Raw genomic sequence first — 15,194 nt, forward strand, 5'->3', positions numbered from 1 at the left:
AAGAAATACTCTTGTTTCTGAAAATGGAAAGATCGTGAACTCCCAGAACCCGCTTCTTCGCCCGCCAACCTCTCCGCCTCCTGCCGTGGGGGCAGTCCCCGGCGCCAGGCCCAGCCGCAGGCCCGCCAAGGCTCGCGGCAAAGCTTGGCGCTCCCTTGCGCGCCTCCGCCAGAGGCGGCGGGCGGGCCCCAGAGCGGGCCGGCAGGGGCGGGGCCGCGGCGCGCGCCGGGGAAATCCCTCCCGGGCCCTGACGTCACCGCGGCGCCGGCCAATAAGAAGCCGGCGAGGGGGATTCCCGCGCCAGCTGCCGCCGCGCCGGCTTTTTAAATGGTACTCTGGGGAACACCGAGCAGCAGCAGTGAGAGGAGTGGGGGACTTGGAGGAGGTAGTGAAACAGAATAGTCCCGAGGGACGGGACTCCAGGGGTTTGACAATTAGGCGTCAAAACTGGCTTAGACCTGGGAAGAAAACCAGAGGCGGTCGAGGAGAGGCCAAAAGCCAGGCAGGGGGAAGTCAGCGGGAAATGGAGTGGAAACTGGAGCGCACCGCGCCTCGGAGGGTCCGCACCGAAGAGGAGATGCTGTGGGTGAGTAACGTCCTTTTCTGCGTTCGCCCTAACTCTCTAACGCGGCTTCTTGCCGAAGGCCCCGTTCGTAATATCTGTTTAGGACCGAGAGGTGGTACGAAACTCTAAACCCTGGTCGTAAATTTGAAATTTAGTTGTATTCTGAAGGTGCCTAGTTGCTTAAAAAAAAAAAAAAAAAAAAAAAAAAAAAAAAAAAGTGAGTGTAATTTGACAAGCACGGGATCTAGAAAAATTCCACGCCTTAAATTATGATTTTCCTAAATAGTTTCTCTCTTAATATGTTATCTGTGTTTTCAAAGGAAAGTATCATGCGTGTGCTCGCCAAAGACTTGAAGCAGAAGAGAAGTCAAGGCTCCGCCAAGGTGAGTGTCTAGAGATTGTTCTTGTTCTATGTTTACATTCAGATCTTGTACAAACTAATTCTTGCTAAAGAATATATTTGTAGGAAGTATGAGCTGGTCTGAAAATATGAGAATTAAAATCAATCTCTTAAGTACGGTATCTTATTACATACTTAAAAACATTCTTTATGAAACTCAAGATCCCAGACAAATAATGGTAATCATTTGCATCTGAATCGTGCTTTCTAGTTTTTTGCCTCCACAGCAAAGGATAAAGCTGGGATGTGTCAGGTAGGCAGTGTATTGCTAGCGGCTGTTAATAATTTTAACAGTTGCTGGTTGCACTCCCTTCTGTTGCATTCAGAAGCACGCCCCCCAAAGAAATGGAAATGGTGCCATCTTGTGGACAGTGTGGAGAAGTGGCATAACGCACAGTTCTTAACGTGAGCAATTTGAAGTTGATCCGATGTCGTACCTGTTCTCCTTGAAAGACCAAACCCAAAGGTCTTTATTGTCTCTTGTAATCAGTGTAAAAGGAAACAAATTTAAACGGTTTTGAAAACGTTTCTCATAAGCAACTTTCATCTGCTTTAAATCTCTGTCACCATTTACCATGCTTCTCTCTAGGCTTAATAGTTCATCCTCCTTTGACCTGTACTCATAGATTCTAGTTTCAAATCCATCACCATTTTAACAGATTTTTCTAGCTCTTATATACATGTTTCAACTGGGCACTGTGGCTCACGCCTGTAATTCCAGCACTTTGGGAGGCTGAGGCAGGAGGATCACTTGAGGCCAGGACTTCTAGATCAGCTTGGACAACATACAGATAACTTGTCTCTGTTTAAAAAAACTACAAAAATTAGCTAGGCATGATGGCATGTGCCTATAGTCCCAGCTACTTGGGAGACTGAGGCAGGAGGATCGCTTGATCCCAGGAATTCAAAGCTGCAATGAGCTATGATTGCATGACTGTACTCCAGTCTGGAGGACAGTGCCAGACCCTGTCCCTTAAAAAAAAAAAATCTGTATTCAAGTGGTAACATCATAATTTGAATACATAATTGCATTTTCAGAACTCAATCACTAATGTCATTTCTAGTAGGAGAAAACTAATTACATTTAAGCCCTTACCTTTCTTAAATACTTTAATGTGAATTTTCCCCCTAAACACTGCTACAGTTTTGTGTCATGCCCAGCTTATGTATTATCACAACTCCTAGATATTTTACTGCTTAATTGAGACAACTAATCTTTTGATCAGTAAATAGAAGTGATTTGAAAAGCTATAGTTAAGTAACTCTTTATTTTTTTGAGACAGAGTCTTGCTCTGTTGGCCAGGCTGCAGTGCAGTGGTGCGATCTCAGTTCACTGCAACCTCTGCCTCCCATATTCAAGCAATTCTTGTGTCTCAGCCTCCTGAGTAGCTGTGATTACAGGCAGCACCACCACACCCGGATAATTTTTGTATTTTTAGTAGAGATGGGGTTTCACCATGTTGCTCAGGCTGGTCTTGAACTTGTAACATCAGAGGATCAGCCTGCCTTGGCCTCCTAAAGTGCTGGGATTACAGGTGTATGTGGCACATATACACCATGGAATACTATGCAGCCATCAAAAACGATGAGTTCGTGTCCTTTTTAGGGACATAGATGAACCTGGAAATCATCATTCTCGGCAAACTGACACAAGAGCAGAAAATCAAACACTGCATGTTCTCACTCATAGACGGGTGTTGAACAATGAGAACACATGGACACAGGGAGGGGAGCACTACACACTGGGGTCTGTTGGGGGGAAATAGGGAAGGGAGAGTAGGGGGTGGGGAGTTGGGGTGAGATAGCATGGGGAGAAATGCCAGATATAGGTATTGATGTTATTTCTTATAGCCTTGAAGTAACATGTTTTGTCTATAAGTTTTCTTTAATGTGACTATTAAGCTTAGAGTTCTGCCACTGTGTTTCATGTTACGCACTTAGCCTCATGAACTTCCTGGACCACGAGAATTGGCAATGACCTGAATCGGGTAGGCAGTGTATTGTTAGCTGGCTGCTTAGGTCAAGTCAGCAGCCACAACTACCCTGCCACTTGCTTCTGGATAAATTCGTCTTGTCAGTGAAATGCACTAGCTACCTGTGTGTGATGAGCTGGCAGTGTATTGTTAGCTGGTTGAATCTGTGAATGGCATCAGCTAACATGCAACTGCTGTCTTATTGCATATACAATGAACATCAGCATGTAACTGAATCTGTAATTAGTATGTGTTTACATGTACTTTCTGCTATGGAGCAAGGCACTATTTACCGTAATAAATTATCGCCATAGCTTATAATACAGTTATAATACAATGGACAACTTTATAATGTTAAGGAAAGTACTACAATTAATTACTTAAGATTTTTTTCCTTTAAAGAGCAATTGACTTATGTCTGCTTTTCCATAACTAAAAAATTTTAAGAAATATTTTTGGAGTCTTTTGGAGTAGACAGTGTTAAAGTATGTATTTTTATGAAATTATAATTTTATGAAATTATGTATTTTTAACTATAAGGTTTAGAGTACAATAACAATGTGGAATAGATGTACAGTATGTTCCCAAATTTTCAGTGATGTCTTTGGGATTCTTTCTGCATCATCAGTTTCTGAGTATGGCATTAGAGTCGCTTTCTTTCTGCATCATCAGTTTCTGAATATGGCATTAGAGTCGATTTCTCTAACTGTGACTGTGTGTGTCAGCAGAAGGGAAAGCTGAGGTAATTTTCCAGATGAGTCAGTCAGCTAAAACATTTTCACATGAAATATCAAGAAAATTGAGGATTTTTTTCTGGGTGGGCGATGGTTTAATTTTTTTGGAACATTTGCCTTTATCCTTTCACTTCATTTTCTGTAAAATCACAGGTTCATGAAATATCTGGAAGACAGCATGAGATCTAACTGGTGAAGTAGGAAGAACTGACCATACAAAATGACTAAATATTTTCATGCCCTTGGAGGCATTTTGGCTCATGAAGCAGCATCTGATATGTGCTGGCTTCCAGACATGCAGTATTCTTATGTGGACATATACAGCCAGTTAGTGGAACTGACTTTGGTGATGCCATCAGTTAGTTAAGCCATAGATAAGATATAAGAAATATTTCCCATTCTTTATTGTGCTGGATTATAAGTTAATGGTAAAATAACTTTTATGCTTTCCTTATTTAAATTTAAATGTATTTCTAGAACATGGGTTGAATAGATACGTACAGTTTGATTCTTACGCATTTTACTACTTTCAAATCGCATCCTCTTTTATTATTTCACTTTCAGGAGATTTATATTTAAGTATATCTTTCATGTATGTAAATATTGTTTTCATCTTGTCATTTTTTAAGGTTAAATTTCAACATGTTATTTTCTGTAGAGAATCATTGACCTAGTGATAAAAATAAAACCTACTAAGTTTAGAAGGCTTGGCTTTTGTGTTTTAGTTTTTTTTTTTTTTTTTTTTAAGACGGAGTTTTGCTCTTGTTACCTAGGCTGGAGTGCAATGGCACGATCTTGGCTCACCGCAACCTCCGCCTCCTGGGTTCAGGCAATTCTCCTGCCTCAGCCTCCTGAGTAGCTGGGATTACAGGCACGCACCACCATGCCCAGCTAATTTTTTGTGTTTTTAGTAGAGACGGGGTTTCACCATGTTGACCAGGATGGTCTCGATCTCTTGACCTCGTGATCCACCCGCTTCGGCCTCCCAAAGTGCTGGGATTACAGGCTTGAGCCACCGCGCCCGGCTGTGTTTTAGTTTTTTTAAATTAAAGAGCAAGACATAAAATGCCAACTTTATTTTATTTTAGATCCAGGGGGTACATGTGCAGGTTTGTGACGTGAATATATTGGGTGATTCTGGGGTTTGGGCTTCTAGTGAACTCATCACCCAAATAGTGAACATCGTACCCAACAGATAGTTTTTTGGTCCTTGTGTTCCCTCCTCCCTTCCCCTTCTGAAGTTTCCAGTGTCTGTTGTTTCCATCATGTCCATGTACATCCATTATTTAGCTCCCACTTAGAAGTGAGAGCATGCAGTATTTGATTTTCTGTTTCTGCAAATGCCAACTTAAAAAATTTAAAACCTTTTTCTTTTTTAGAACTGTTGATTCTGTAGGGAAACCAACTTCATGTTCAATAAACAGAAGACATTTAAAGCTGTGGTTTAGTCCCATGTTATTGAGATGATGAGAAAGGAGGGAAGGAATGGAATGAAATAAAAATACGTTAAAGCAATAAAAAAAAGTTAAAGAGATGAATGGGTTAGGAGGAAAGTGAAGATATAAATTAAAAGAGAAAATGTTTCCATAGGAGGGAGAGGGAAAGAAAGTGCTACACGCTGGGATGTCAGGGGCAAGCAGAAGGAAAAGGGATTGGAAAAAGAGCAGGGAGGCTCTGTTGATGGCCAATGTTTTTCTTCCCGGTGTTTTCTCTTGGGGCAGTCTGTTGGCTGTTCACTGGTGCTGGGAATGTCACTACTTCCCATCGCTGCTCTCTGAACCTGTCACTATTAGAGTGATGGTTTTCTAACTTCTTTCCCTTTGCTGCTTTTTATTCCTCTGCAAAGACATTGTGCCACTCTGCAAGGGACAGCTGGGTGAGGGGAAGGGAGAGTGAGAAGGAGTGTGATGGATTAGCTTCTGGGCATAACAATTATTAGAATTTTGTTCTATGGGAAAGATGAAATGAAGCAGCATACTAAATATGGACAGAGTGTCCTCATATCAGCTCCATCGAAATGTAATTTTTCTTTCAAAGGAACACCACAAATCAATGTAGTGCAATCATGGCTTCCTGCAGCCTCTACCTTCTGGGCTTAAACAATTCTCTCACTTCAGCCTCCTGAGAAGCTGGAACCACAGGTGTGTGCTACGGCACCTGGCTAATTTTTAAATTGTTTTGTAGACACAGGGTCTCACTGTGTTGCGCAGGCTGGAGTTTAGTGGAGTCATCTTGGCTCATTGCAGCCTTGACCTCTTCGTGCTCAAGTGATCCTCCCACCTCAGCCTCCTATGTAGCTTGGACTTCAGGCATGTGCCACCACACCCAGCTAATTTTTTGATATTTTGTGGAGACAGGGTTTTGCCATGTAGCCCTAGGCTGGTCTCGAACTCCTGGGCTCAAGTGATCCTCTCACTTCAGCTGCTTGAAGTGCTGAGATTACAGGCCTGAGCCACCATGCCCATCCCCAGTTCTCAAATTTTTAGAAATTTTACATCCTAGTCACCAAACCATTGGTAGATTGAAATTGGCTGTGAGGGAGATGAACATTTACATTTAAACTGGCAAATGCTGTATGTCAGGATTCCCCCTCCAGAGTCTGCTATTAAGCATTTATCAGCCACCATTATATATATGCTAGACAGACTGCAGTTATTAAGAATTATATATGTACATGTATACATACTATTGATGCAGTGTAATTATTAAAAATTAAAAAATGAAATACAGCTTTCAGGGCATTTCAGGCAAATTCATATTTATTCCAATGTCGAACCCTGTTGTTACATCTGCTGTAAGATGATCAAGAGTAGTATGAAGTAGAAGGATTCCTCTCCACGCACCAAGGAAAACAAACAAGGCAAACTTCAAGTCAGTGAATCGGTTACCACAGTTAAAATGCATTTGATTTTGTCCTTTTCCTTTTCACAAGGACAACAGTTGAATACTCTTTTTTGTGATGCCTGATATTTTTCTTTTCTTTTTTTTTTTTGAGACGGAGTCTTTGAGACCGGCTCTCACTCTGTCGCCCAGGCTGGAGTACTGTGATGTGATCTTGGCTCACTGCAACCTCTGCCTCCCAGGTTCAAGTCATTGTTTATTTATTTATTTATTTATATTTATTTATTTTTTTAAGAGACGGGGTTTCACCATGTGGGCCAGGCTGGTCATGAACTCCTGACCTGGTGATCTGCCTGCCTTGGCCTCCCAAAGTGCTGGGATTGCAGGCGAGAGCTACCGTGCCTGGCCGGTTCAAGTGATTCTTTTGTCTTGGCCTCCCAAATAGCTGGGATTACAGGCATGTGCCACCATGCCTGGCTAATTTTTGTATTTTAGTAGGGATGGGATTTCACCATGTTGGCCAGGATAGTCTAGAACTCCTGACCTCAGGTGATCTGCCCGCCTTAGCCTTCCAAAATGCTGGGATTACAGGCGTAAGGCATCATGCCTGGCCCCAGTGCTGATATTTTTCTGTTATAGTCCTTAGTCCAGGCATCCTGTAGCACTCTGTGTCCTAGACTTTTTGATGCAGAAACAAGACTGAAGGAAGATTGTCCAATGAGGGAAAGATTCAACTTTTCCTCAGTGTGTGTTTGTCCAGTGGTATACGGGTAGCAGCACATCAGCAGATGACTCCACTCCCTCTCTCAGGACATATAGCCTCATTGTTACAGAACCCCGAAGGGACCTATGAATGTCTTCTCTTTCAAGGAAGTACGTCTGACAGGCTTTCAAATCCCCATGTGTCTGCTCTGCTTACTTAAAGGGCAAGGTGAGAAAAATCCAGCACTGACATGGAATCTGTAGGTTGAATAAGGCAACCGAGATTAGAGAGATATAAGTGAAGAAACCCACTTTATCTGGCTTTGGATGGAACTAGTGACTTAAAGGAGGATGTTCATCTGCAGCATGTTCACTGGGACAGTCCTGCTCATTCCCAGCGCAGCTCCATTATCATCCGTCTAGCAGTGGGGAGTCTCTGCTGCCTCTGGCATATGCAGTTCTGCTCATGCCCCTCACAGGAACACATAAAGCACCGCTGCAGTGCCACAGTGTGGGGATACAAGGTAGGAGTGCTCTGGCAGCAACCCTTGGAGGGGCCACCTGAACACAAATTTTCTTAGATGCTCAGAATTCAAATTGGTAATAGGCTCTAGGGGCAAAATTGCAAAGGACAGGTAGACTTATTGGGTGACTTCTGTTTTCTTTTCCAACAATCCAGGTTAGTTCTGATTTCCTCCCTGGTCACTCAAAACACCTTGGTAAGCATGTTCCTTGACTTTCAGAGTGGCAAAGGGCTTTTTATTCCATTTGACCCCTGTTCAATTTACAGGTGAGGAAACTGAAATGAGGTACTTAAGTGACTTGCCCAAAGTTGTGCAGCTGGCAAAAGGTAGGAGCAGGTTTGCTGACATACTCATCTGGCATTCTTGAGGCTGTCCCTACAAATCTTCTTGACCTCTGGTAGAAACTCCACCTCTACCTCCACCAAGTATTATTCTAAGTACATTCATAGCTGCGTGGCTGGATAAGTACTTTAAAGTAGAATATGCTCCATAAAATATTTTTGGTTTATCTAAGAACTTGGGTCCAAATACATATACAGAACTATATACTGAGGTAGCATTACTGAATTTACCAGAAGAAACATCTTCACTTTCATCCATTAGGTCAGAATTTGGGAGTCACGTCACAGACTACTTAAATTGGGTCTTTTTCTTTTTCTTTTCTTTCTTTTTTTTTTTTTTTTTTTGAGATGGAGTCTCGCTCTGTTACCCAGGCTGGAGTGCAATGGCACAATCTCGGCTCACTGCAACCTCTGCCTTCTTCCTGCATTCAAACGATTCTCCTGCCTCAGCCTCCCCAGTAGCTGGGATTACAGATGCTCACTACCATTCCTGGATTATTTTTGTATTTTTAGTAGAGACAAGGTTTCGTCATGTTGGCCAGCCTGGTCTTGAACTCCTGACTTCAGGTGATCCACCCACCTTGGCCTCCCAAAGTGCTGGGATTACAGACATGAGCCACTGCGCCCTGCCCTTTTTCTTCTTAAACAAATTTATATCACTATTTTTACATTTTTGGCCATCTTTCTATTTAATTTTTTTATGCAATTAATATATATTTCATGAGGCAGTAATTAATCCTCACCAACTTGGCAGGTTGCTTTGTTAGTCAGTTGTAAGGCTAAGAAAATATAATGGTCATGACTCTGGGAGAAGAAGTGTCTTGTGACTCTACTAAGGTTCAGCTACTGCTGATCTACACTTTAGGACTTGTATGATCATTCCTTTTTTCATTAGAGTTTAGGCTGTTTTGGAGTCGAGTTTTACTATTTCAGCCATCAGAATGATGCAGCATTGAATTCTTTCCAAGTGGCTAATCTAGTATAATATGTTAGCAACTCAAATCACCCTATAAGGAATCAAGCTAAATGATCTTATACTCATGTCCTTTTTTCTACGCTTGGGATTTTCACTCAAAAATAAAGACTGACTCACCTGGTAATATTATAATTACAGAATTTGAGTTACTTCTAAAAAATAATGAGGAGAGAAATACTGAAAATGATGAAGACTTTTTCAAATGTTATAATACTGCCATTTATAAATGATTATTTGGCCAGTTATAATAAAACACTAGGAACCTGTACTTAAAAAGAAAAAACAAAATCCTGTACACAAAAAAAGCAAACATATGTAAGGACTTGAATCCATGTGCATATATTTTACATTTTCAACATTTGTGTTTCATTACATTGACATAACCATTTACAGTTGGTTATTCCAGAAATCTCAGTCATATACAGTGCTCTTGAATCTAAACAGTGGTCTAGTGTGTTGGCATTTTCATCAAGCACAGTCCTAGAAAATGTCAAGTCGAACAATAAGATATTGAGGCACATGGGTCACTGTGTATTCTGAATTGTTTTTTTTGTTTCTGTGTGTGTGTGTGTGTGTGTGTTTTTTTTTTTTTTTTTTGAGATGGAGTCTTGCTCTGTGGCCCAGGCTGGAGTACAGTGACGTGATCTTGGCTCACTGCAACCTCCGCCTCCTGGGTTCAAGTGATTCTCCTGCTTCAGCATCCCCAGTAGCTGGGATTACAGGTGCCTGCCACCACACCCAACTAACTTTTGTATTCTTAGTAGAGATGAGGTTTTACCATGTTGGCTAGAATGGTGTCGAACTCTTGACCTCATGACCTGCCCACCTTGAAGTTCTAGGATTACAGGCATGAGTCACTGCACCTGGCCTTCTGAATCCTTTAGTATGGTCAGAGGACATATTTAATATATTTTATGTTGATTCTTGGCTACTCTTGATTTTTGCTTTGGGTAACATCTTTATCCTGGGAACATTCCTTACCACTTAATAGCAAGATAACATTTAAAAAAAATCGTCCTTCATTGCCTCATTTAACAGAGTGTTTAAGGAAGCAGAGGTTGTAGTAAGCTGAGATCGCACCACTGCACTCCAGCCTGGGCGACCGAGCAAGATACTGCCTCCAAAAAAACAGTGTTTAAAATGAGACCAAACACTCATGGAGACATTTCTCTGTTCTATTAGAAATGCAATGGCATCCTCATAGATCCTCTTTCTTTCTTATGATCAGTTGTCTAACCAGAGCTGCTATGTCAGGCCTGATGACTTCAATGGGTTCCTCTGGCCTCCAGAACTTCACAACTTGACCCTCAGGGTTGACCAGATACTTCCAAAAATTCCACCTTGGTTCCTTCTTTGAAGAATCTAAAATATCCAGAACATATTTTCATGAGCATAATTTATTCTTTATCAAGGTTTTTACTTCTATTAGTGTCTGCACAAATGACAACTTTAGTATCAAGTTCTAGGACTGCCATAATATCAAAAACAAAAACACCCAAACAGAGTGAAACTCAAGGTTAGAGTAACCAGATTTTAATATACTTGATGACTTCACCTATGAGTCTACTCACCTAGTATCTGATCTAGTATCATGAAATGAAGCAAAGTTGTAATCCCGAGTTGCTGGGATTATAGGTGTGTGCCGCCACATCAGGCAAATTTTTGTATTTTTAGTAGAGATGAAGTTTTGGCCTCCCAAAGTGAATAATCTTTGTATTTTCGAAAGCAATAAAAGCAATAAAATAATTTTATTTTCTTTTTTAGGAGGCAGAGGTTGCAGTGAGCTGAGATCGTACCACTGCACTCCAGCCTGGGTGATAGAGTCTTGCTGTGTTGCCCAGGCTGGTCTTGAACTCCTGGGCACTCAAGTGATCCTCCTGCCTTGGCCTCCTAAAGTGCTGGGATTACAGGCATGAGCCACCATGCCCAGTCATGATATCCTTTTGATAAATCTTAATTTATGCAAGAAATGTAGATTTTTTTCTCTTTATACCCCTCAGGACTTAGGTTCATATTATTGACTAACATGAGAAAAAATATAGCAATTATAACTAAAATTTATGAAGTGCTTACTATTTGTCTAGTAATGTATGCTCCATGCTTCAAATTTATCCTCTCATTTAATCTTACAGGGACCCTGTGAGGTGGGTATTACTATCATCCCCATTTTGCAGATGAGATATAAATGGAGGCCTAAGACACATGGTCACGTGGCTAGTGAGTGGTAGAACCAGGAGTGATATCTAGGCCTTTTTACTCCAGAGCTCATGCTCTTAACCTTTGGACACTATGATCCTCCCTATCTAAGTTGAATGAAAACTTAAATCACTGTAACCTTTTTGATTACACAGGCTAAGAGGGGCTTCAGAAGGTTTTTAGCCACATATCTGGCTGCTATAACTGAAGAATCATTAGTTCCATGGCATGTGCTTGGGCTTTTCTTTCCTCTGTGTACCCTCAAAATAAAAGGAATAAAGACCTCACTGTGGTTGCCATTTATGGTGTTAGGCATTATATCAATTTTCCCTAGAAATGAAATATAATGTTTCTAGAAGATTCTGACTTCACACTTATGTGAAATATTATAGATCACTATTTGGTTTGTTGGATTAGAAGCTTGATTGCCTGACTCTCAGTTCATAGTTTTATCAAAAGTCAACTTATCTATAGTGAAAATAGGATTGAAGATGTCATCAGAATAAGTTAGATGACAGAACATTATTGAATGTTATTTATTTATTTATTTATTTATTTTTGAGATGGAGCCTTGCTCTGTTGCCCAGGCTGGAGTGCATTGGCGTGATCTCGGCTCACTGCAACCTCCACCTCCCAGGTTCAAGCAATTCTCTTGCCTCAGCCTCCTGAGAGGCTGGGATTACAGGCACCTGCCACCATGCCTAGCTAATTTTTGTGTTACTCATAGATATGGGGTTTTACCATGTTGGCCAGGCTGGTCTCAAACTCCTAACCTCAAGTGATCTGCCCACCTTGGCCTCCCAAAGAGCCGGGAATACAGGCGTAAGTTACCACGCCTGGTCTTTTTCTTTTTTCTTTTCTTTCTTTCTTTCTTTCTTTCTTTCTTTCTTTCTTTCTTTCTTTCTTTCTCTTTCTTTCTTTCTTTCTTTTCTTTCTTTCTTTCTTTTTTTTTTTGACTAATGTCCTTTAGAACAATGTCTGGCACAGAGCAAGCAGTGTATAAGTACTTTATTTTTACTATTAACACACTTAATTCCGAACAATCTTAGAAAGTCAGTACTATTTTACAAATGATAAACAGGCACAGAGAATTTAAGAAGCCACACAGCAAAAATAATAGAGCAGGGGTTTGAACCCAGGTAGCCTGAGGCCAAGGCCTATGCTGTCACTATGCCTCGTGACCTTTGTGCTAACTGACCTTGGCAAGTCTTTAAATAGATTTCTGTAGCTAGCTTAATTGGAGAGATAGCCTAACACTACTATAACCATATAACTAATCAAGTTATATGGTTTTAGATTTTTGCAAAAATCTGGTAAACTGACATATTTATCCTTGAGAATGTTGTTTCAGATGAGAAATGCAAGATAAAATTAGCCACAAACATACGTTAACTAATAATGCTCAGCAGTATTCATGAGAGCTGTGTGGCTTTAATGATGGGAAGGGAAATTTCCCCAGATGCTAGTGACATGAGAGGAGAATTAAGATATTTTGTTAAAATTGCCATGGACACACTTTAAGTAAATTCTTCAGGAAGATGGTCGTAAGGAGTAAAATACATTGGAATAGAATTTGTTTGCCATCCAAGAAGCTAAAACATTTATTTCAGCGGAGCATAACTTCTAGAAGTTACAAAGGATGAGATTTTGGCTCTTTGATAGTTTTATGAAGCTTTTTGATAGTTTCAAATGAAATAGGAAAGTATAGTCCTGGTATAATTGTTTAAAAATGAAAAGCAATTTAAAACATCATACCGGCGAGGCAAGGCAGATATTTACCAACAAGAAATCTAAATGCAGGTTCTCCTTCAGATCCTAGAATCTTAATCTTGTGGAAGATGGGGAATGTTACTCCGTAGTTTTTTCTTGCAAAAGATTCTACTTCCTTGCTCGGGCGGGGCTCCGATTCTCCAAACTGATTGCACGGGAAAGCCAGCACGCTGAAGTGGGATGGTCCGAACTCTTTGTGCAGTTCCTTCAGTGCTAAGTAATTTCTGTCTGTGAGTTGGCAGTCACTAGCCACGTTTACAACTAGTGAAACCTCCCGGAAAAAGAAAAAAATCCAACCGGAAAGTGAAGCAAAAGATTTAAAAAAATTCTGCAAGTAGTTAAAATCCTAAACAATTTTGGGGAAATATAACCTCTGATTGATTTTTTTCCCCATATTTTTGGACATACACAGTTTTATTGAAAACTGTAACCTGGATGCCTGAGTTAAGGCCCTGAATTAGTACTGCCATTAAAAAAGCATTAGGTACTCATGAAAGTTTATTTTTAAATAAAAGATAAAACTATGATTCTTGATAAGTACTTTGAAAAGTTATTAGATTATAGATTATAGAACCAATACTTTTATTAAAAAAAGTCATGATGTTCACATTACTAACTATAAGCATTTTCCAAACAAGTTTAAGTATCAATACAGCACAAAATTAAAGCATTTTAAAGAAAACGAGATAATCGGAATCTATTATTTAGCAGTAAACTATCAGAATTCGAACTAAAGTGATCTACTAATACCATTACTCTGAAGACTAAATTCCAACTTATGACCATGTAACAGCAAAAAATAGATTTTATTAAGAGGAATAAACAAGAGACAAGAAAAACAATAAAAATAAAAATTGGATGGTGCAACTTACTTTGCCTTTATACTTTTCCAGAGAAACAGGTCTTCCTTTTGCATCCTTCACTTCAAACGCATAAAAGCTGTTGATTTTAGGTTTGAGGAATTTTAGTTGTAGAAGCAATAGTGTTACTGTGCATAGAACCATAGACAGCAAAACTGCAAATACCTTTGCTCTGGGCCCGGAACATTTTAGCGGGTAAGCTGCAAGAGGCTCCATGTTGGAGGATTCTAGAGGGAAGTCTCAGCAGCCTGGAATTCTAGGAGGAGCTGAAACTTGAAACCGGCTTAGTTTAACAGAAAACCAGGAAGGGCAGACTGACTGCTTTCACTGCTAAGGAACAGAAAGACCCCTTCTCAAAGGGGGAGTGAAGCGAAACTCCCAAACGAAACAAGGAGCTCTACAGAATTTCAAAATATTTGTAGTGTAATTATAATTTTTGTTAGAAAAACCAGGACATTTTTGGTAGGTCTTTGCCACTCTCCCTACAAAGAAAATATTTCTCCAGAAGATGGTGCTATTGTAACTTGAAAGCTATGGAGGGCTCATCCCCCTGTTAAGCATCCTGTGTATTTATTGAGCAACTGTTTGGATGCAGCGGATGGAGTACAATGCCCAGGAATAATTTAGAATGTAGATGAAATGTGCCCTACTCATATGATGTACAGCCTGAAGGACGTTAGTATTACATGTATGGATTAAACATGCTATATGAGTTCAGGAAATTTGTAGTGGAAAGAAATACCTGAAAAGACTATTTGCCCTGACTTCATCTAGCTAAGGCAATCAAATATCAGGTGAATAGAGTCAAAATAAATGTATTAAAAATTGTAAAGGTGTTAAAAAAATCCCCTCTTGCCGGGCACGGTGGCTCACACCTGTAATCCCAGCACTTTGGGAGGCCGAGGCGGGTGGATCACGAGGTCAAGAGATCAAGACCATCCTGGTCAACATGGTGAAACCCCGTCTCTACTAAAGATACAAAAAATTAGCTGGGCATGGTGGCGCGTGCCTATAATCCCAGCTACTCAGGAGGCTGAGGCAGGAGAATTGCCTGAACCCAGGAGGTGGAGGTTGCAGTGAGCTGAGATCGCGCCATTGCACTCCAGCTTGGGTAACAAGAGTGAAACTCCGTCTCAAAAAAAAAAAAAAAAAAAAAAAAGAAAAGAAAAGAAAAGAAAAAATCCCCTCTCATAAAGCAAACTATAATCCAGTGTTTTTCTAATTTCTGATCATGACCCCCAATCAGCAGTGCACTTTACAGCATAACTGACTACAAACACACACAACTGAGAAACAATGCTTGTCCTTGGAA

General features: G+C 40.5%; 2 protein-coding genes across 4 annotated transcripts in view; one reads left to right on the plus strand and one right to left on the minus strand.

Annotated features, from left to right (window-relative positions):
- Window positions 1-424: 424 nt before the first annotated feature.
- The window catches only part of CDC20B (cell division cycle 20B), a 57,366-nt gene continuing 42,596 nt past the window's right edge, over window positions 425-15,194 (plus strand). The window contains exons 1-2 of the mRNA XM_010336611.2: window positions 425-586; window positions 886-948. Of these exons, the coding sequence (XP_010334913.2) occupies window positions 524-586; window positions 886-948 (126 nt within the window). The 5' untranslated portion in view covers window positions 425-523. The remainder of the gene's footprint in view (window positions 587-885; window positions 949-15,194) is intronic.
- GPX8 (glutathione peroxidase 8 (putative)) lies at window positions 9,373-14,344 on the minus strand. Of its 3 annotated transcripts, none has more exons than XM_010336610.3 (3): window positions 13,895-14,138; window positions 13,008-13,293; window positions 9,373-10,418 (listed from the first exon to the last, which is right to left on the minus strand). In XM_010336610.3, exons 1-3 carry the CDS (start codon window positions 14,096-14,098, stop codon window positions 10,255-10,257), a joined length of 654 nt encoding a protein of 217 aa, XP_010334912.2. In that variant the 5' UTR covers window positions 14,099-14,138; the 3' UTR covers window positions 9,373-10,254. The 3 variants fall into 3 exon arrangements, with proteins under 3 accessions (XP_010334912.2, XP_003925906.2, XP_039327079.1); XM_003925857.4 differs by having other exon boundaries at window positions 13,032-13,293; window positions 13,895-14,135; XM_039471145.2 differs by lacking the exon at window positions 13,008-13,293 and having other exon boundaries at window positions 10,250-10,418; window positions 13,895-14,344.

This window comes from Saimiri boliviensis, chromosome 1, assembly GCF_048565385.1.
Source record: "Saimiri boliviensis isolate mSaiBol1 chromosome 1, mSaiBol1.pri, whole genome shotgun sequence".
Lineage (NCBI taxonomy): Eukaryota > Metazoa > Chordata > Mammalia > Primates > Cebidae > Saimiri > Saimiri boliviensis.